The sequence below is a fragment of the Mauremys reevesii genome, linkage group 5 (genome assembly GCF_016161935.1).
Source record: "Mauremys reevesii isolate NIE-2019 linkage group 5, ASM1616193v1, whole genome shotgun sequence".
NCBI lineage: Eukaryota > Metazoa > Chordata > Testudines > Geoemydidae > Mauremys > Mauremys reevesii.
Window position 1 is genome coordinate 10,391,771 of NC_052627.1, and position 20,390 is coordinate 10,412,160.

At 43.9% G+C, this 20,390-nt stretch overlaps 1 protein-coding gene across 7 annotated transcripts in view; it reads left to right on the forward strand.

Annotated features, from left to right (window-relative positions):
• The window catches only part of WRN (WRN RecQ like helicase), a 167,770-nt gene that overhangs the window by 122,524 nt on the left and 24,856 nt on the right, over positions 1-20,390 (forward strand). For all 7 annotated transcript variants that reach the window (XM_039540800.1, XM_039540798.1, XM_039540796.1 and 4 more), the window contains 10 exons: positions 1,845-2,026; positions 2,756-2,857; positions 3,215-3,307; positions 8,336-8,477; positions 14,589-14,759; positions 14,839-14,936; positions 17,201-17,276; positions 18,405-18,478; positions 19,634-19,706; positions 20,089-20,201. In XM_039540800.1, the coding sequence (XP_039396734.1) occupies positions 1,845-2,026; positions 2,756-2,857; positions 3,215-3,307; positions 8,336-8,477; positions 14,589-14,759; positions 14,839-14,936; positions 17,201-17,276; positions 18,405-18,478; positions 19,634-19,706; positions 20,089-20,201 (1,124 nt within the window). The remainder of the gene's footprint in view (positions 1-1,844; positions 2,027-2,755; positions 2,858-3,214; positions 3,308-8,335; positions 8,478-14,588; positions 14,760-14,838; positions 14,937-17,200; positions 17,277-18,404; positions 18,479-19,633; positions 19,707-20,088; positions 20,202-20,390) is intronic.

Genomic DNA, 20,390 nt, shown 5'->3' on the forward strand with positions numbered 1-20,390 from the left:
TCTACAGCTAAATGGAAAGGGAACAAGAGATGTTAACATGAAAACCTTATTTAATACTTTATATTTCAAATGCTTTAAGTGTTTTTCCTTTTCTGTCTCTTTAATAAAAGGTTTAAAAGATTTTTTCTATAGTTTATTTGCCATGGTGCCAAACAAGCTGAGGTCTCTGTGTTCCAAGCTGTGGACGTTGTTTAACGCTGTTTAATGTTAGACAGTAACTGGTTTATGTTAACACTCTTAGTCCATATATCATATCTAAATTAGTACAACAGTGATCAGAAATCTGTGATAAACAATCAACTGCAAGTTTGCTTTCACTACGCTTACCAAATCACTGCTGTATCACACGTGCACAAAGAAATAGTTTTAGCTTGCTGCTTTTAAAGATTGACCTTTAGTATTTCGACCTCTTTGCCCTGATGATTCTCTCTTCTGCTCTTAGAGGAAAATATAAAGTTATAGGTCATTTTTATTATGTCTCTGATCTGAAAGAGCTTTGCAAACATGTATTTGTTACTCTGGGGGAATTCTGTGCCACTGCACGTGTGCAGAATTCATGTCCCCCAAAGATTTCTTTGCTTCCCCATAGAAAAATGACTTTCTGACAGGGAAGCAAAGGGAAGCTGCAAGAGCAGTCACACACCACTCCTTAGCAGTGCAGGTACATTGTTTCAGGCACCTGGAGCAGCCAGGGGTTGGGGACACCCTAGCCAGTGGCTCCTACCCTGAGCCGAGATCAGCTGCTAGACCTGGCTGGGCTGGAGGCAGGAGAGGACGGGACTTCCTCTTCCCCTGCAACAAGTGGCTGGGGCTATGTCAGACCCACTCCCTGCACTCAAACCCCCACCCTGATGCCCACCACCTAAGCCCCCATATCCAGACTCCCACGCCACTGACTGCCAACCAGATGCCCACTCCACCAAGCCCCCCTCCCCCAGCACCCAGACCCCTCCACTGAGACCCTGAGACCTCTCCGCTGAGCCCCAACCACCTTCACTTGGAAGCCCTGGCAGAATCCCATTGCCCCTGCATCTGGAACCCCCCCAATGAGCGTGTGTGCATCCAGATCCCCCCCACACCTAACCCCCCCCCCCCAATGAGCTGCCTGCACCCAGATTGTCCCACACAAAATCCTTTCACCCCACACCTGGATCCCCTCACACTGAGCCCCTCCACACTTGGATCCTGCCTGGTTGAGCTGCCTGCCCCGTACCTGGCGCAGAGGGGCAGGGCCCCAGGGTGTTTCTGGGGCAGACCTAGGCCTTGTGCTGAGTTGGAGTCAGGTGCAGCCTCACCGCTGAGTCCGTTTCCTGGGGATGGGGGGTAGGGAGGCTGCAGGGTGATCTCCCACCTTCATGCAGCCAGTGGCCTGTGCTCCCCACTGCCATGCTGGAGCCTCTGCATTTATTTATTGACAAATAAAACTTGCAGAATTTTAAAATCCTGTGTGCAAACGTTTTATTTTTTTTTTTTGGCACAGAATGCCCTCAGGAGTAAAAATGTGTGTATCTGTATTATATAGGGATAATCTCAATCACCAAAATTTACAGGGACTTGTTCTATTAGTGATTGAACCCAGTGTTCCTAACTACTCATCCCCTGCTCTAAGCATTCTAAGTTTGCTGACGCATTATGACTGTGATTAATGATGTGCTTATGCTGCTACCAATACATGACTCCTTACTGACAGCAGTATACACGCCGAGTGTGATTTGAAGCTACTAAACTTTAGGATGAATTTGAATCAGTGGCACAGAAGTCATTACACACTGTGTTGGCATTAATGGAGGTTTAGACATATTTTTACAGCTAAGTTAAACATGTATGTTATGATTATTTCCCAGTGCATTGTGGCTACGGTGGCCTTTGGAATGGGTATCAATAAAGCAGACATCCGGAGAGTTATTCATTATGGTGCCCCTAAGGAAATGGAATCCTACTACCAAGAAATTGGAAGGGCTGGCCGTGATGGTCTTCCTGCTTCTTGTTACGTATTTTGGACTGCAGCTGATATGACTTTTAACAGGTATAATATTGGGAACAGCCTGGGGTCATAGGAACCTTGTTCATTCTGTAGCCAGAATTTACTATCATGAATGAGCAGGAGGGGGCTGGTTTAAAATGTTTGCTGGTAGGGAAGATAGTCTGTTGTTTTGATATATGGTGCCTTGACTTAATATATGTGAAAACATTCGTTATGCGATGATATCTCCAGGAACACAGTGTGCGTCCAACAGTCCTCTGCTTCGTCCCACCCAGCGTCCCTGAGAGGGTCCATGATGTGAAGGAAGGTAGCGGTCAGGATGCTTAGTACAGGGCCTGTTGTTATTTTTGGAAAACATATACTTAAAAGCAACATGAATTCAGTCTTTCCCTAAAACTGACCTGTTCAGGCTTGGACTTCTAGATAGTCAGTGCACCATCCTCGCAGTCCCTTAGTCTAGTTCCCACTGATGATAATAGGTCAGTGTTTCTCTTACAAAGACACCCATAGAAAGGAAGATGACAGAAAGGTCTCTCTCATGTCCATCTCCATCCGCCTCCACCTTCCCCTTGCAGGGATCTTGAAGGTTTAGTGTGTTGTGCTGTAGGGAAAGACTTTTTGTGGAGCACTGTCCAACTACAGATTGAGAACCACTGCTGTGTATGAAATAAGTTGAATGTGGTAGGTACTGTGAGTATGCTGTTACTAGTAGTTCAAAGAGAAACTTGTGGACAAGTGTTTAAGCTTATTTGTTTTTCGTTTTAATGGCAGATATCTTTTAAATGAGATACATAATGAAGAATTCCGACAATACAAATTAAAGATGGCGGCAAAGGTAGAGAAGTACCTTAACTCAAACAGCTGCAGGAGAAAGTGAGTATTATATTTTACTGCACATTTTCTGTAAGTCCACAATACACAATTAGTATTGTCCATTGCAGTTCAGTAACAACTGAAGATGTAGCTACATAACTTAAATGCTTTGCAAAAATGCAATTTTATTTTAAAAAGTGATATTTACCATCTTTTGCATAATTAAATACCAGCATTAGGAACTTCTGATTTACTTTTTAAAAACAAACGTCCTTGTCTCTGGTGAAATCAAGTGCAAATAATTGGCTCCCAGGTGAATCAATTAATGATGATGATTTCAACTCATTGTTTTTTTGCAATGAATTTAACGTGTAAATTCTTGTTCTTTTATTTAATTCTCAATGTTCCCGTGGGTAGAATCATCTTGTCTCATTTTGAAGACAAACAACTCCGGAAGGCCTCCTCTGGCATCATGGGAACCGAAAAATGCTGTGATAATTGCCGATCCAGGTAAATGTTCCTCCCTAAAGACTACAGTGTTTAGAATATCTATCTTCTCTATAACATACAAGACAAATGCAAATAAATACACCAGTAATTTCTCCTAATAAAATATTCTGTTTTTTGTGCACTTATGTTTGTGAGTATTCTGATCAATACAAAAAGCCTCCTGAAATCTGCTTTTGTGTTTGAACAGCAGTGTCTGTTGTTGTAGGCTTATCATCTCGGTATTGGAGTGTGACAGGAGGCAATGCATATGCACCACACCAAATCCCAGATTGTAGTAAAGCCTGTAACAAAAAATCACTGTTGCTATTAAAATGTTTTCATTTTTTTTAAGTGACTTATTACAATACTCCTGAAGAAAGTAAAATAAATGTTACGTTTCACCTCTTTTTTTAACCTTTGGTATCTGCCTCACAGAATTAATTCTGAAGAAAGTTTAAAAGCTGCGTGTGCCAGCAAATTTTTTTAAACTGCTTGATTGTCTTAGATTTCAAGGCCACAAGTAACCATTGTGGTCATCTAATCCGAACTGCTGTATAACACAGGCCATAGAATTTCTACAAAATGATTCCTAGAACAGGTCTTTTAGGAGACCATTCAAATCTTGATTTAAAATTGTCAGTGATGGAGAATCTACCACGACCTTTGGTAAGTTGTTTCAATGGTTAATTACGCTCACTGTCAAAAATGTATGCCTGATTTCCAGTCTGAATTTGTCTAGCTTCAATTTTCAGCCATTGGATCATGTTATACCAGGGGTTCTCAAACTGGGGTCCTGATCCCTCAGGGAGTCGCAAGGTGGTTACATGGGGGTCCCGCGCTGTCAGCTCCATGGGGCGCAGTCAGCCCCAAGCCACCATTAAATTAAATCCCCCTCCCCCGGTTTTTAATTCATAAGTGGGGGGCACACTCACAGGCTTGCTGTGCGAAAGGGGCCACCAATACAAAAAGTTTGTAAACCACTGTGTTATACCTTTCTCTGCTGGATTGAAGAGCCCAGTATTAAATATTGGTCCCCTGTGTAGGTACTTACAGACTGTGATGAAGTCACCCCTTAACCGTCTCTTTGTTAAGCTAAATAGATTGAGCTTTTTGAGTCTGTCACTATAAGGCAGGTTTTCTAATCCTTTAATCATTCTCCTGGATCTTCTCTACCCCGTCTCCAATTTATCAACATCCTTCTTGAATTGTGGGCACCAGAACTAGACACAGTATTCCATCAGTGGTCACACCAGTGCCAAAAAGAGTGGTAAAATAACCTGTCTGCTCTGACGCAAGATTAACCTGCTTACGCATCCCAGAATTGCATTAGCTCTTTTGGCCACAGCATCACACTGGGAGCTCACGTTCAGCTGATTATCCACCACAACCCCCAAATCTTTTTCTGAGTCACTGCTTCCCAGGATAGAGTCCTCCATTCTGCTAGTATGGCCTATATTCTTTGATCCTAGATGTATGCACTGACATTTAGCCATATTAAAGCTCATATTGTTTGCTTGTGCCCAGGATACAAAGCAATCTTAAGTCACTCTGTATCAGTGACTTGTCTTGATTATTTACCACTCCCCCAACTTTTTTGTCATCTTTATCAGTGATGATTTTATGTTTTCTTCCAGGTCACTGATAAAAATGTTAAATTAGCATAGGGTCAACAACTGATCCCTGTTGGACCCCACTGGAAACACACCTGCCCAATGACTATTCTCTGTTTGTTTACATTTTGAGATCTATCGGTTAACCAGTTGTTAATCCATTTAATGTGGCATGTTAATTTTATATCTTTCAAGTTTTTAATCAAAATGTCATGCAGGGCCAGGTCAAACGCCTTACAGTAGTCTAAATATATTACATCAACACTGTTACCTTTATCAACCAAACTTGTAATCTCATCAAAAAAAGACATTAAATTAATTTGGCAGGACCTGTTTTGCGTAAATCCATGTAATTAATGTAAATCAACATTACCCTCCTTTAACTCTTTATTAATTGAGTCCTTTATCAGTCACTCCATTATCTTTCCTGAGATTGATGTCAGACCAACTTGCCTATAATTACGCAGGTCATCCCATTTACCCTTTTAAAATAATTCGCACAACATTAGGTTTCTTCCAATCTCCTGGAACTTCCCCAGTGCGCTGAGACTTATTGAAAATCAACATTAATGGTCCAGCAAGCTCCTCAGCCAGCTCTTTTAAAATGCTTGCATGCAAGTTATCTGGACCTGGTGATTAAAAATGTCTAATTTCTTCCTGAGATATTAGTGGAGTGAAAAGAGTAGTGTCATCACCATATGATTAGACTAATCATCAGGTTGTTTTTTCACCAAATACAGATCAGAAATATTTTTGAACACTTCTGTCTTTTCTGCATTACTCATAATTCTATCATTTCCATCTAGCAGAGGACCAATACCATTCTCAGGATTCTTTTTTTTCCAAATATATTTAAAAAATTATTCTAATAGTCCTTAACTCTGCTGGTCATACATTTCTCCTTCTGGCCTTTTACTTCTCTTATCAATTTTCTACAATTCCTAATTTCTGATTTATATTCATTACTATCAACCTCCCCTTTCATCCATTTGCTATAAACCAGGTTGTTTTTTTTAACCAGCACAGTCTTCTTTCTTGACTGTGGCTTTTTAGATATCTAGTAAGGTGTTCTTAACTCTGCTGTTTGATGGGATTTAGTCTCCTATTGCTACTCGACACAGGCATGTAACTAGTATCAACATTAATGGGACATATGTTCAAGAGGAGATAAGACCACAACGTGTTTGAATAACATCAATAGACGTAGAAATGTCTTTCATTCTTGAACTTGTAGTAGATTGTCTCTCTGTATTCCCTGGAAGTGTAAGAATTCTGGTATAAGGCATGTAGATCAGTGGTTTTCAAACTGCGGGTCGCGACCCAGTACTGAGTCGCAGAATGTAAGGCACTGGGTCACGAAGGCTCTGGTCAGCACCGCCGACTGGGCTGTTAAAAGGCAGGCTAGTCCCTACTGGTTCTGACATCGCTCTGTGCCCCAGAAGTAGCCAGCAACAGGTCCGGCTCCTAGGCGGGGGGCCACAGGGCTCTGCACGCTGCCCTTGTCCTGAGCACCGGCTCCGCACTCCCATTGGCTGGGAACCGGCCAGTGAGAGCTGTGAGGGGCAGTGCCTGCAGGCGAGAGCCATGTGGAGCTGCTTGCGCGCCTCTGCCTAGGAGCCAGACCTGCTGCTGGCCACTTCCAGGGCACAGAGCAGTCCGCGGTGCCAGAACAGACAGGAAGCCTGCCTTAGCACCCCCGCTGTGCCGCTGACTGGGAGCCACCTGAGATAAGCCTGCACCCCAACCCTGCGCCCCAATCTCCTGCCTCAGCCCTGAGTCCCCCCCAATCTGGAGCCCCTTCCTGCACCCCAAGTCCCTCATCCCTGGCCCCAGCCCAGAGCCCTGACCCCCTCATGCACCCCAATCCCCTGCCCCAGCCCAGAGCCCTGACCCCCTCATGCACCCCAATCCCCTGCCCCAGCCCAGAGCCCCCTCCCACACTCTACACCCCTCATTCCCACCCCCACCCCGCAGCCCTCACCCCCATACCCCAAACATCTCATCCCCAGCTCCGTTGGGTCGCAGGCATCAACAATTTTCTTCAACTGGGTCGCCAGAAAAAAAGTTTGAAAACCACTGATCTAGATGTACTATGCTGCTCTCAGAAGAAAGTAATCAGTTCAGCTATGCTTCCTGTCTGTTCCCAAATTATGGGATAATCCCTCAGCTGCACTGTAGTTATGATTAGAGCAGAATTTTATTTTAGAGATGATTTTTCATTGTGCCCTACATGCAAAGTCACGTTGGCTTTAAAATTTCAATGCCAGTAAAAGGTCTTTGCTTAAGATTGTGTTAATTTTGGGGTTGTTTGGGGGAGAGAGCCCTCCCCACTCCCACCAAATGACCTGCTTTTAATTTTTTCTGGTGTTTTTCCCCCCATGTACCTGAAGAGAACTGTGGCTACAATCCACATAAAACTTGTATCTCAGGACATCTCTAACCCCATGGTAGTTAAATGCAAAAAGTAGTGTAAAAGCAACTTGAAAGCTGTTGGGTAACATACTAGAATATGAGTCAACAGTGTGATGCTGTTGCAAAAAAAGCAAACGTGATTGTGGGATGCATTAACAGGTGTGTTGTGAGCAAGACACGAGACATCATTCTTCCGCTCTACTCTGCGCTCGTTAGGCCTCAACTGGAGTATTGTGTCCAGTTCTGGGCACCGCATTTCAAGAAAGATGTGGAGAAATTGGAGAGGGTCCAGAGAAGTGCAACAAGAATGATTAAAGGTCTTGAGAACATGACCTACGAAGGAAGGCTGAAAGAATTGGGTTTGTTTAGTTTGGAAAAGAGAAGACTGAGAGGGGACATGATAGCAGTTTTCAGGTATCTAAAAGGGTGTCATCAGGAGGAGGGAGAAAACTTGTTCACTTTAGCCTTTAAGGATAGAACAAGAAGCAATGGGCTTAAACTGCAGCAGGGGAAGTTTAGGTTGGACATTAGGAAAAAGTTCCTAACTGTCAGGCTGGTTAAACACTGGAATAAACTGCCTAGGGAGGTTGTGGAATCTCCATCTCTGGAGATATTTAAGAGTAGGTTAGATAAATGTCTATCAGGGATGGTCTAGACAGTATTTGGTCCTGCCATGAGGGCAGGGGACTGGACTCAATGACCCTCGAGGTCCTTTCCAATCCTAGAGTCTATGAGAATACTCAAGATGTTCAAAGGGTTAAGAGTTGTTCACAGAGTGCTAACTCTACTACAGGTCTTCAGGCATAAGTTAGTGTTGCCAACACAGTTTTACCTCATGGAATTTTGACTTTTGTATCTTGAACACTAGATTTTTGCATTTAAAGGTATATTTAATTGCATAATTAAATGTAAAAGCTGTAATTCAAGCATACGCTTTATATTTTTAACTATATTTTAATCAATAACGCCCCTTATTTCTGAGTGTTTAGCACTTGGCAGTTACTCTTTGTTTTCTTGTGCATGTTAGAACCTATTGCTGCACCATTAACAGTGACACAGAAGAGAGTTTGCAGGACTTCGGTCAGCAAGCGTACCAGCTGATGTCTGCAGTGAAGGCCTTAGATGAGAAGTTTGGAACTAGAGTTCCGGTTTTGTTTCTCCGAGGCTCTGTAAGTGTGATTAAAATTCCTTGTGTATTTTCGGGGTGGAGGGAGAGCATTCCTGGGATAACACCCCCCTTCCTGCTCCCAGAAACAGTACACACATTTCACTTTATAGTACCTCTCTCCCCAACCCCAGCAAAGGCCAGTCTTACAGTGTAGTGCGCCTTCCTCTAGAGAGAGGCTGAACAGACTAATTCAGTAGCACTGGTGTGTTAGCCCTGGAGCTGCTCTTTATTATTATGATGGGTTATTTGTATTGCAGCAGTGTCTATAGACCATGGCCCTTACTGTGTACAAAGAATGAGTTGATGGTCTCTGCCCAGAAGAGTTCACAATTTTAGGCTCCTTTTTCTAAAGGTTAAACATTCAACATTCCCAGCTCTTCCTGGCCTAAGAGCTTGGATCCAAACTAAGATCCTGTACTTAGCAGTGTATTGAGCTGCCTCTAAACCTCTAGATTATCTCTTTCTGGGTTGTTTATAGTCAGCTTTTGAACAAGTGGAAGTAACCTCTAATACTGGAGGGGTTATCAAAACTTTTCCGCTACCTGTGAACATTTTACCTGCAATTTAATCTCTTGTATTGTTTATAGCAACTGAAATACTTTTCTAATGAGAGGAGATATTCCTCTCTCCATGCAGGTGTGTAACTTCCATTATCACTAAAAGGGGCTGTTTGTTTACAGTGAAGGGAGAATACATCTTTCTGTTCTCTAAATTAGCCTGTTGACTGATGATTGAGTAGAGCTGAAGATTATGCTTGTGTTAATGAGCACTTTTGTCTTGCTGACTTAATCTGATGGGTGGGGTTGAAGCAAAGCGCATTGAATGATTTATACAGATCTTTACATGTAAAGGCTTTTTAAACATTATGGGGAAGATAATCACTGAAGAATGAAATATGAAGACCGTCACAAAACAAACATTTTGAAAAAGCAGCAAAGAATCCTGTGGCACCTTATAGACTAACAGACGTTTTGGAGCATGAGCTTTCGATGCTTGCATCCGACGAAGTGGGTATTCACCCACGAAAGCTCATGCTCCAAAACGTCTGTTAGTCTATAAGGTGCCACAGGATTCTTTGCTGCTTTTACAGATCCAGACTAACACGGCTACCCCTCTGATATTTTGAAAAAGAGTGTGTTTTTAGCTTGGAAGAAAATTACTTGTTAATAGTAGGGAAATACTTGATTAAATTTTTCCCTTTATTAGGAATAACTCATGTTAAAAACTTGGCATTGATTTGTTTAATAAAATATCCGGATCAAAGTTTATATGCCTCTGGGGTTTTTGTTTGTTTGTTTGTTTTTTAACATTAGAAGGCTTTATAATGTGAAAGTTGCAGGCTACCCCAAATGGCAATGTAAATGGTAATGAAAATTATCTCCAGCTGTAAACCTCAGCTCAACTGCTGTCTATAATGTTTCTATTTTTTGTAAAAGGTGTTTGTAAGATTTTGAAAGTTGTGTAATAAGGCTAAATATCCTAGAAAATCCTAGGAAATAACCCATCCTTATAAGATATCTAAATACTTTAAAAAGTTTGTGAAGTTCATGAAGAATTGTGTTGTCTTGGATTTTATTCAACCTAGCAGTGTCTTTTCATAACAAATAGGTACAGGTGGGCTCCTAGACAGACTTCAGGTGGGTCACAAGAGAGATCAGATTTCACCTATTATTTGAAAACCGAGTCAGCATATGGTACTGAACAAGACCTCCTGGGAAGCTTCAAATTAAGAAGTTGCATTGACTGAAATTTTATACCACCGCTGCTAGAAAAATACGCAAAATTAGAACATGACCACATTAATAAACTGAAATAATGTGGGTACTTTTTTATTGTGAGATACTCTAGGCTCCAAAATCTTTGTGGCCACTCATGTGAATACCTTTTAGTCATAATTCTAATATTTAATAATATCTAAGATGTTAGTCGTTTCAGCTAATTACAGTGAAATACTGTTAGACCTATTTATATGGCAGTATCTTGTAAAACTTTAGTTGAAAAATTCATTGTATTACAAATTTTTATGTATTTTAAATGTAAGTATTGTCTTCAGTGAGCACTTCTTGAAAGTAAGTATTGCACATTACATATCCTTACAATATATATTTTAGAGAATAATTTATATGGTATAGTACCTGTAAATAAAATACCATTCTTTTTAAACTTCAAAAATCCATAAATGAAAAAGTTTAAATGAAGGCATTACAAAAACAAAATCAGGAACATAAATGTCCATGCTTCATTCCAATTTTGCAAACAAATTTTGAATCTGCAGATCAACAGCCAGATTTCCAGTATATTTTATACATATGAATTGTATCAAATATAAGAGATAAAGAACTAGCAAGAATCAGCAAGAAAAAAGAATTGAATGAAGGTATCTCAGTGTGACGATATGAAAGACTGGCAAAAAGAAGTATAAAATACACGTTTTAGTGATCTCAGCAGCGTCACATAAATGTGGTGCTCCGTGCAGTTACCCAATTCACAATTTATTAAGTGTCCCTTTTCCCCAGAAATTGTTCAAGGTCCTTTTCGGTCCTAAGTTTCTCTGATTCTGTGACTTCTGCTGTCTGGTGTTTGAGTTCCACTGGAACTCCACTCTTCAGTCGGCACGTGTGCCTTTAAGCAAGGCCGCTTTCATCTGTTTTGTGGCTAATCTCAGATTAGGACAGGTGAGTTCTGAGTTTTTGACAGAGTGCTTAATGGAGCAAGCTGCTCCTGGAATACAGTCTCTCTCTCTGATAGGGAAATCAGGAATGTGTCTCATGTTTGATAGTCCTGTGATTTTATGTATCTATGCATTTACAGAATTTTTTTTGTTTGCTTAACTTTTATAAATATGCTCCCGGTTTTCCTTCTGGGCACATATATAACCATTTGAAAACTGAAACAACCAATAGACCAAAGGTCAACCCTCAGAAGAACTACTCTGTCTCCACTGAGACTGTTCTGCTTCCAGTGTCTCAGCATTCAAATCTGGGGACAGCACAAATGTCTGAACTGTCTGAAGATGCTCCAATACTTCTGTTAGCCTATAAAGTGCCACAGGACTCTTTGTCGCTTTTGTCTGAAGATGTTGCATTGGGGGAGAGAGTCTGTGAGGTATCTGAAACACATACCCTAGAGGGCTTTTGTAGATAAAAGTCAGCACCTTGCATTGTACCCAGAAGCAAATAGGTAGGTGGACAGTACAGTTTGCAGAGCGCAGGTGAGATCAGCTGCATATGGCAGGGATCACTAAATAAGCAGGTATGTACATGCAGTCTGCCATGGCTGAAGGTAGTCAAGATGCAAGTAGGCTCGTTGAAGTAGTTCCGTTTGGATGTCAAAGGCATGAATGACCGTGGAGCAGACATATACCGGAGGAGGTGCCTTTCTCCTTTTCTGTCTCTAGTGCAGGAACTGGCACATGTAGGGTGACCAGACACCCCAGTCAAAATATCGGACGCGGGGGGCAGAGGGGGGATGGGGAAAAAGAAAAAAAAAAAAAAAATCCCCCCCTCCCCTCCTCCCTCCTCCAGGCGGAGGGAGGAGGAGGGGGAGGGGGGGGGGGGGGGGGAGGTGGTGAGTGGGTGAGCCTGGCCTCAGGCGCAGGGCTCCAGGCGCGTATCTGGAGAGAGTAGGGGGGCGGGGGGGGGCGGGGGAGCAGGACCCCACTCTGGCAGCAGGAGGCAGCAGCAGCAGCTGCTGCTGCCCCTGCGCTGGGGCGGAGGAAGCCCGGCTGGCGCGGCCAGGGCGCGCCGCGCGCCGACCCCGAGCCTGGCCCGGCCCGACCCAGCGCGCACAAGCGGCGCATACGCGCCGCGCCATCAGCGCCAGCCTGGCTGGCCAGCTGGGCTGGGCATCCCGCGGGGCGCCCCGGGGCAGGCAGGCCCCAGCCCCCCGCCCCGGCCCCGGGTCCGCCTCCCGAGGGAACGGGACTGGGCTGCCGATGCCCGGGCTGCGGGCCACCAGCCCAGCGGGCAGCCACCAGCCAGCAGACACAGCCAGCCAGGGACTGCGCGCGCGCTGGCGCTGCAGCAGGGCCCGGCTCGGGGCCCCCCGGCACGGCACGGCCGCCGCCCCAGCAGCACCATGGCCATGTGCACTCCCCCCAGCAGCCAGTGCAGCCAGCAGCCCTGGGCCCCTCCCCCCTGCCCCAGTGGGGGGCCAGCCAGGCCACCCAGCCCCCCCTCCCCCCCTACACCCTCCTCCCCGCCTGCGCCCCCCAGCTCGCCTGCCAGGCCCAGGCCACCACTCACCCCCCCCCTGCCCCCACCCGCCCGGCTGGAGGGGGCATGGCCTGGATGCGGGGAGGGAGGGGGGGGGGCAGGGAGGGGCGGGGGGGGGGGGGAGGGGAGGGGGGGGGGATGGGGAAGGGGGAAGGGGGGGAGGCGGGGGGAGGGCGGGGGGCAGGGGGGGCCTGAGCCTGGCCGTGTGCTTCAGTGTCTTTGCTTGTTTGTCCAGTGTCTCAGCAAGGCACATGTCACACAGAGAGTCCTTAGTCTGTGATACTCCCCTTTGTCAATTCTGCCCTCCACGCAACTAGCCCTTGACTCAGTCTCCTGCAGAGTGGAATGACGCTACTCCCTAGAGACTTGGTGCACCATCGTCTTACCATCACAGACCACTAGGTCTGCTCTTAGCCTGCACTCATCCCAGATACAGATGATAGCAGGAAGGAACAGGAGCTAAGAAGGAGTAGGAGACCCTAGCCTATACCAGGAAATGTCACCTCCTTTCTCAATCACTGTGGAAAACACCAGCATCCTGCCTGTCACTCAGACCTGTAACCTGGGTTCCATCTTCAATTCAGATCATTCTAGATCTTTACATCTGGGATATACCTAAATCTTGCCTATTGTTTCTGCATAACATGTCTAAGATATGGCCTTTCCTGACCATGCGCACAGCTAAACTCTCAGCCAAGTTCCCATCATCTCACATCTTGATTACTGCAGCATCTTTTTCTCGGGCCTTGACAAATGCTGTCTTGATACATTGAGAATGCTGCTGTATGGATCGTTTTCCTAGCCCATCACTTTGACCAAGTCACTTCTCTCTTTGAATCCCTCCACTGGCTCTCCCTTCTCTATCGCATTGAACATAAGCTACTTGGCTTCACTTTCACGGCCCTTCGCACCCTATTGCCTCATACCTATTATCTCATATTCACTATCAGGATGTTGACAACAGCTTCCAGTTGGGCCATGATGTCAGCTTCCATCATCCACTTGTTAAGTTTTCAAACCAGCGCCTTTATGCTTCCTCCCATGCCGCCCATCATGCTTGGGAAGAGCTACCTCATTATCCACCTTGAAACCCTCCTTAAACCTCTCCTCTGCTGCTCTGCCTACAAACCCTGCCTCCCCCATCCCCAGTTTGGCTGCTGGCTTGTTGAGGCCACTGCCAGTGGGTCTAGTGCTCCCAGCATGTGCATGTAGCATCTCCCCTGCACCGTTCTGTGTCCAGAATGGTGCTGGGAGAAGGGTGGCCCCTGCTGGGACTCATTTTACTCTGTCCCCGCTAGTGCAGCAGTCCCTGTTTTGGCTGCTTCTGCCCTACCAGCTGGAGTCTCTGACTGGCTCTTCTCTGCAGTTCACCCAAGAGGAGGAGGGAAGAGGGACACAACCTGAGTCCTTGTGCTTTCAGAATTGGGGATCTTCTCTGTACTGGGTTCAGGAGATGCTAGCGGGAGTGGTGGCCCTGGATCCTATAAGACAAGCAAATTGTGGCCACAGTCCTTAGGCAGTCTTGGCAGAAGGCCCCGAAGTGGAATGAATAGGCACAGAGGAAAGTACCCTGTCACCACTCCAGGTGACAGCAGTGAGGTACATTGGCGTGGCCCTTGCTCTAACAACAAATAAAGGGAAGGATTCAGATTCAACAGTTTCAAATTCAGCCATTTTTAATGGGTATTAAATGACTCTGCCAAACATAGTCTCATGTTTGGAGGGGTTCTCCCATAGTTCTGGCATTTTCAGTCTTCTTCAGCTTTCAGTTCCTCATTGTAGTAATGATGACTTATATTCGTACAGGACTGGATGACTATTTCTGTGCTTCACCAGTTATGATGGAGTAGTTTTTCTAGGGATTGAGGAGTCTGACCAAAATGTTTGAATGATTTCAGAATTCCCAGCGTCTCCCAGACAAGTACCGAACTCACGCTCTCTTTGGTAGCGGAAAGGACTGGCCAGAGAATTGGTGGAGGGCTTTGGGCCGACAGCTCATCACTGAAGGTTTCCTTAAAGAAGTTTCTGGTCAAAGCAGATTTGCAACTCTGTGTGAGCTTACTAAGAAGGTAATCGTGTTGTAAAACCTTCCTGTCAGAGGTTTCTTTTGGGAATATAAAGTTGAGTGACGTGGTCTGTATCCCACAGGGTAGAGACTGGCTCTGTAAAAATAGGAGTGAGTTGTGTCGGACCCTTCTGCTACAGCCCAGTGAAGAACTATATCTAAGGAAACCTCACACCCAAAGGTAACTACATTCATATATATTATGCACGTGTCACTTTTATCTTGGGGGAATAAATATGTGAATCCTGCTACAGGAGACTGCCTGCGCCAAGGAGGAGGTTTCTGCAGTAAAGTTTTGTTTGTTTTTTGGGAGGGGGTGGGGGGGAGTGCGTGTCTCTTGGGCACAGTCTTGCTTGCATAAGAGGGACTACACTCCTCAGAATCAATGGTATCAATGGTTCCCTCTTCCTTGGGAACTATCTCAGTTTCCATATTACCTGTCACACTGGCCTTACTGGGGCTATGGGATCCATATATGTGACATCTCAAATCTCTGTGATCCCACTGGGAGTCCAGACAGCCCTCTCCATGCAGAGAACATCATGAACCTCCTCAAGAACTAATGGAGGAAGAGGAGGAACCATAACATGTGGAACCACCAGCTTCAACAGGATTGTCATCTTCATCGCCAGCCAAGGAGTTGCATTGGCTTCACCGGCACCCCCTGATGACTACAAGCAATTTCAAAATCTTCTGAGGAGGGTCACGCACATGCTTCCTTCTGGAGGAAGTGCAGGACACCCCTCATAAACGATTGGATGTTCTCCAGAGAGCTGGTCCCCCGTTAGGCGGCACTTCCCATTAACGACGCCATCCAAGGGTTAGTCTACAGTAGAAGTGCTGTAGTGGAGCTGCACTGTTGTAGCGTGTCTGGTGAAGACGCTCTATGCCGACGGGAGAGAGATGTCTCATCAGCATAATAAAACCACCTCCTTGAGAGGTGGTCGCTATGTTGGTGGAAGAAGCTCTCCCACCCACCTAGCGCTGTCCACACTGGGACTTAGTTCGGTGTAACTTATGTCGCTCGGGGGTGGCTTATTCACTCCCCTGAGTGACATAAGTTATACCGACATAACCTGTAGTGTAGACCAGTGGTTTCCAAAGTGGGGTGCGCAAGAGAATCCTTGGGGGTGCGCGGCAGGAGGAGCACCTTTTTTTTTGTTTTTGTTTGTTTGCTTGCTTTGGCAAAAATGGTAGAGCCAGCGCGGCAGGGGGTGCGTGCCCTCAAAAAAATTTTACTGATAGGGGTGCGCGATCAAAAAAGTTTGGAGACCACTGGTGTAGACAGGCCCTTACAACCAGTCAAGACAGTCTGGCCACTTGTGCTCGTGCTCCAGAAACAGCAGAAAAATCGTACTTTGTGTCATCTAAGGAGGTGACCTTAGCTTCATGTTCCTTAGTCCACCTATCAATGAAGGTTGCCTTTCTGGTTGCCATCACCTCAGCTAGAAGAGTAGGTGAAGTGGCGGCCCTTATGGCCGATCCACCATACACGATTTTCCATAGTGTTTCCCTGAGATTACACCCAAAATTCACCCCCGGAGTAGTCTTGGAATTCCATCTAAATCAGACCATTCACTTACTGGTCATCTTCCCAAACCTGCATGCCACCAGTGAGGATAGGAAACTTCACTCTGTGGACATTCATTGGGCCTTGGCATTCTACCTGCGAAAGACTAAATCCTTTAAACTTTACCAAGGTTGTATCCTTCACAAAGCATGTGAAGGTGAAACAATCTCTCCTCAGAGACTTTTGGGCTGCATCCTGCTGTGTTGTGAGTTAATGGCTACCTCTCCCTCACAAGGTGTGAGGGCCCACTCAACCAGGACCCAGGCTACATCGGTAGTTTCACTTAAAGATGTTCCTCTCCTGGAAATATGTAGAGCTGGAAGTTGGGGTTCTGCTCATTACCCCCGGTGCAAGCTTCTACAGCTGATGCCTCCTTCAGCAGAGTAGTTCTCCAGTCGATGATACAGCAGGGTTCCTCGCACTGTTCTCAGTGAATCCTGCTTGTGAGTCACCCAGAGTGGAATGCACATAGGGACCATCACTTGATGAAAGAGAGGTAACTTACCTCATATAGTAACAGGTTCTTCAAGATGTGTGGTCCCTATTCCACTACATACCCTCCTTCCCCTCTGCTGCGGAGCCTTCTGCAAGGGCTATTTGCAGTAGAAAGGTAACTGGAGAGGTGTTCAGCCCATGCCACCATCTATGCCTCTGTTTGGAGCATGAGGAGGAGAAGGGCGCAGGTGCGGACCAATGGATGCAGCTAGCAAAAAATCTTTGGTGGGCCACAAATTGCAAAGAACTCCAGTAACCTTTCTTTGCTCTTTGTATTCTGAAACCATCCTCTCCCAAGATGTATTTTGAAATGTCAGCCTTCATGAAAAAGTGATTTTTTTATATATGTTTTGAATACATTTGAATTCATTTTCTTACAGCAATAGACAGATAACTTCGGTTGCAGGACCACATTCACCAGATACAAGGTCAATAAAGCTGACACCGGAGAAACAGGTCTGTATTTGAGAAAAATATTACTCATCATCCACTTCATTATTCTTTTTACTGACGGGCAAGTGAGCTAACAGATCAGTATATCTAGCTATAAAGTCTTCTCCACATATTTGAAAGCTTAAGATGCACAGTAAAGCAGCACAGAATATAGGATTTACAAATCATTTGTATGATAGTTGTGTGGTGAACAAAATAATTGGTACACTGAACACATTAATGTGTGAAGGTGAAGTGTAGTATTAACACCCAAATATGCACTACCTACTTCACAAAAGACATTGAAAATCACAATCCCTTCCTCGGGATTTTGTAATCTAAATGTTTACAGATGACATGGAATGAGGGAATGAGAAACAGCAGTAACACTGTTTATAGTGCAATCTCAGCCATAACTCTGGATTAAGTTATTTATCTGGGATTAAATGTAAACTAAATGTAAAGACTGCCACTACAGTTTCTAAGGGGTTTCAGAAAATGGGGTGAAACTCCAATGCGTGCATTAGTGCAAGGGGCTGAGAGGGAACCTTAATTCTAAATTTCTTAGATTTTCTCAGTTTTTTTCAACATGAATATGTTTTACCATAGTGACTTGTTTATATAAAGTTTGTTCATTGATTCTGTAAATTAAGAACATAAAAACGGCCATACTAGGTCAGACCAAAGGTCAATCTAGCCCAGTATCCTGTCTACTGACAGTGGCCATGCCAGGTGCCGCAAAGGGAGTGAACCTAACAGGTAATGATCAAGTGATCTCTCTCCTGCCATCCATCTCCAATTGGCAGTCTTTAAAAATTGTTGTTTTATTACAATTTACTCTTATATAGTGACTAAGGTTACAAATTTTAAATCTGTTTTCTAATGAGAATCAATATACTGTAACACACAACTACTTTTTACTCATGTCTGGTGTATCTTTGTAATAATGTACTAGAGGGACAGAATTTTTCGTTATGCAACAGACTGTAGTGTGTTTTGAAAAAAATCGATCCCTTTCTTCACTGAATATCTTTTAAACAAATTTGTATACAAATCTAAATGAATATTTTACTGTTAATATTTGTATTGGGAAAAATGTGGATACCGTCTTTGATTTTCTGACTTGGTATTTTTTTTTTATTTTGAAAACAGACATATTTGCAGGAAATGTTTTCTTATCAAGGAGCAAGTAAAATTTCTGCAAGAGGCGGTGTCTCAAATGAAAGGTACAATGGACTAAATTATTTCTACTCATATCTTTTTCTCTACTTATTTGTTCTTTCCTGTGTTGTGAAAGTGGTATCAGTAGAGCAACTGTCAGAGAAGAAAGTAAGTCTGTTTGTGGTGTAAACTTATCATATCGTTTCAATGTCTCAAATCATTAGTGTGAAAATAAGTGCTGTACGGGAGCCAGACTTCATTTAACCTTTAAGAAACATGGTATAATCTGTCCGTCTGAAAGTCTGGCAAAACAGCATTACGAATGCAAATAATTTTGATAGGTAAATTAGGTAAACACTTTTAATTTTGCCTCACATGACATGCTGAAATGTCACAAACTGTAAGTTAGGTTATGCACTGAAGTAGGTAGGTTTACAGTGTGTTAAATGGCTCTTTAAAGCATCCCACATTAATTTTAAAAAAGTGACTATAAAATACTTCTGTTGCTGATTACCTGAACTGAACATTTATATCATACAAAAAATGTAACAAGCCTTGTTTTCTGCACAATACAAGTCCATGAACCTTTTTAAATGCACAGTTAATTAAGCCTGTTTTGGGTTTGATTTTAGGGGTGTGTTAGGGGGTCTAAAATTAAGACGCATTTTCATTTGTTGATATTTTAAATCCAAATGCAAGGGAAATAAACATAACAAACATTAATTAAAAACCAGGCTATAAATAACTTTTATTTATTCCAGGTTGCTCTGCTGGTCACTTGGTTTTTGCTTAGTTTCTATTTTTTGGTAACTTGGAAATGTGATACTTTTGGATGGGTCAGGATAATATAAAATGCGAGAATCATGTGTTTCTGCGCACCTCACAACGGCATGGCTGTAGTGGCCCAGCCGCGCTGTGGTAAGGTGCGCAGTGTAGACATAGCGTAAATGGAGAAATTTAGCAGCATAGCTATAGTGGTATAATTATATTGCTGTAGTTATACCAAGATAACTCCCAGTGTGGACTCTGTGTCTGTGCAGATGTGTTTTAATGCAAATAGCGACTAGACTGGCTGAGACCACAGGTCTGGCTGGCTCATATACACTAGGACTCCCAAACCTACCAATCTCAGCAGAGCAGAGCTGGTGCAAAGTGAATTGATACATTGATCTAACAGGAATATGAATATAACATTTTATTTTATTTTTTAAATTTAATAGTGACCTGGTGCAGTCACCAATCAAACTGAAGTCCCCAGAACCTGCTGTTTCATCCAGAGAGAAGGAACTGCACGTAAGTCTATTAAACAGAAAGGGCATCTGCTTGTGTAAGAAATGCATTTACGTTGTGCTTGTGTACGTCTAACAGAGTCCTAGAGACCATTGCTTGTCCCTCCAAAGTGTCAACCAGAGAAACTGCTGTTAAACTGGATTTTGCAGCTGTTAAACTAAACTTTAGGAAGGTGCCTAGAACTGGAGTCCTTGATGATAATTAAACATTATGTGTGGGTATGGTTTAGATTCTGACTGCTTATCGGTTTTGTTTTTGGGCTGTAGTTTGCTTTCTCATGTAGAAGTTTTCCTCCCATACTATAATCACATCTAAGTGCTTGACTTAAAGTGTTCTTTAAAGTAATGCCTTACATGTATTCATACTTTGGCTTTGTTCTTTACAGACTGTTCTATATGGCAAGCTGCTGGCAGCCAGACAGAAGCTAGCCAGTGAGAAGGATATTCCTCCGGCTGTGTTGGCAACAAATAAAATACTGGTGGACATGGCCAAGATAAGGTAAAGTCTTCAGTTTGAAAACCACATGCAAGTCCAAAGATGTTCGGAAGTCTTACCCTCATTCCTTCAAGCCACGTTAGTAACAGAAAATGATGATGATGAGTTACTTCTCATGTGCCATAGATTTTAGGTGTTGTACATAAACATATTGAGGAATTCTGTTTTTCTGCATGCTTCCAATTCAGTAAC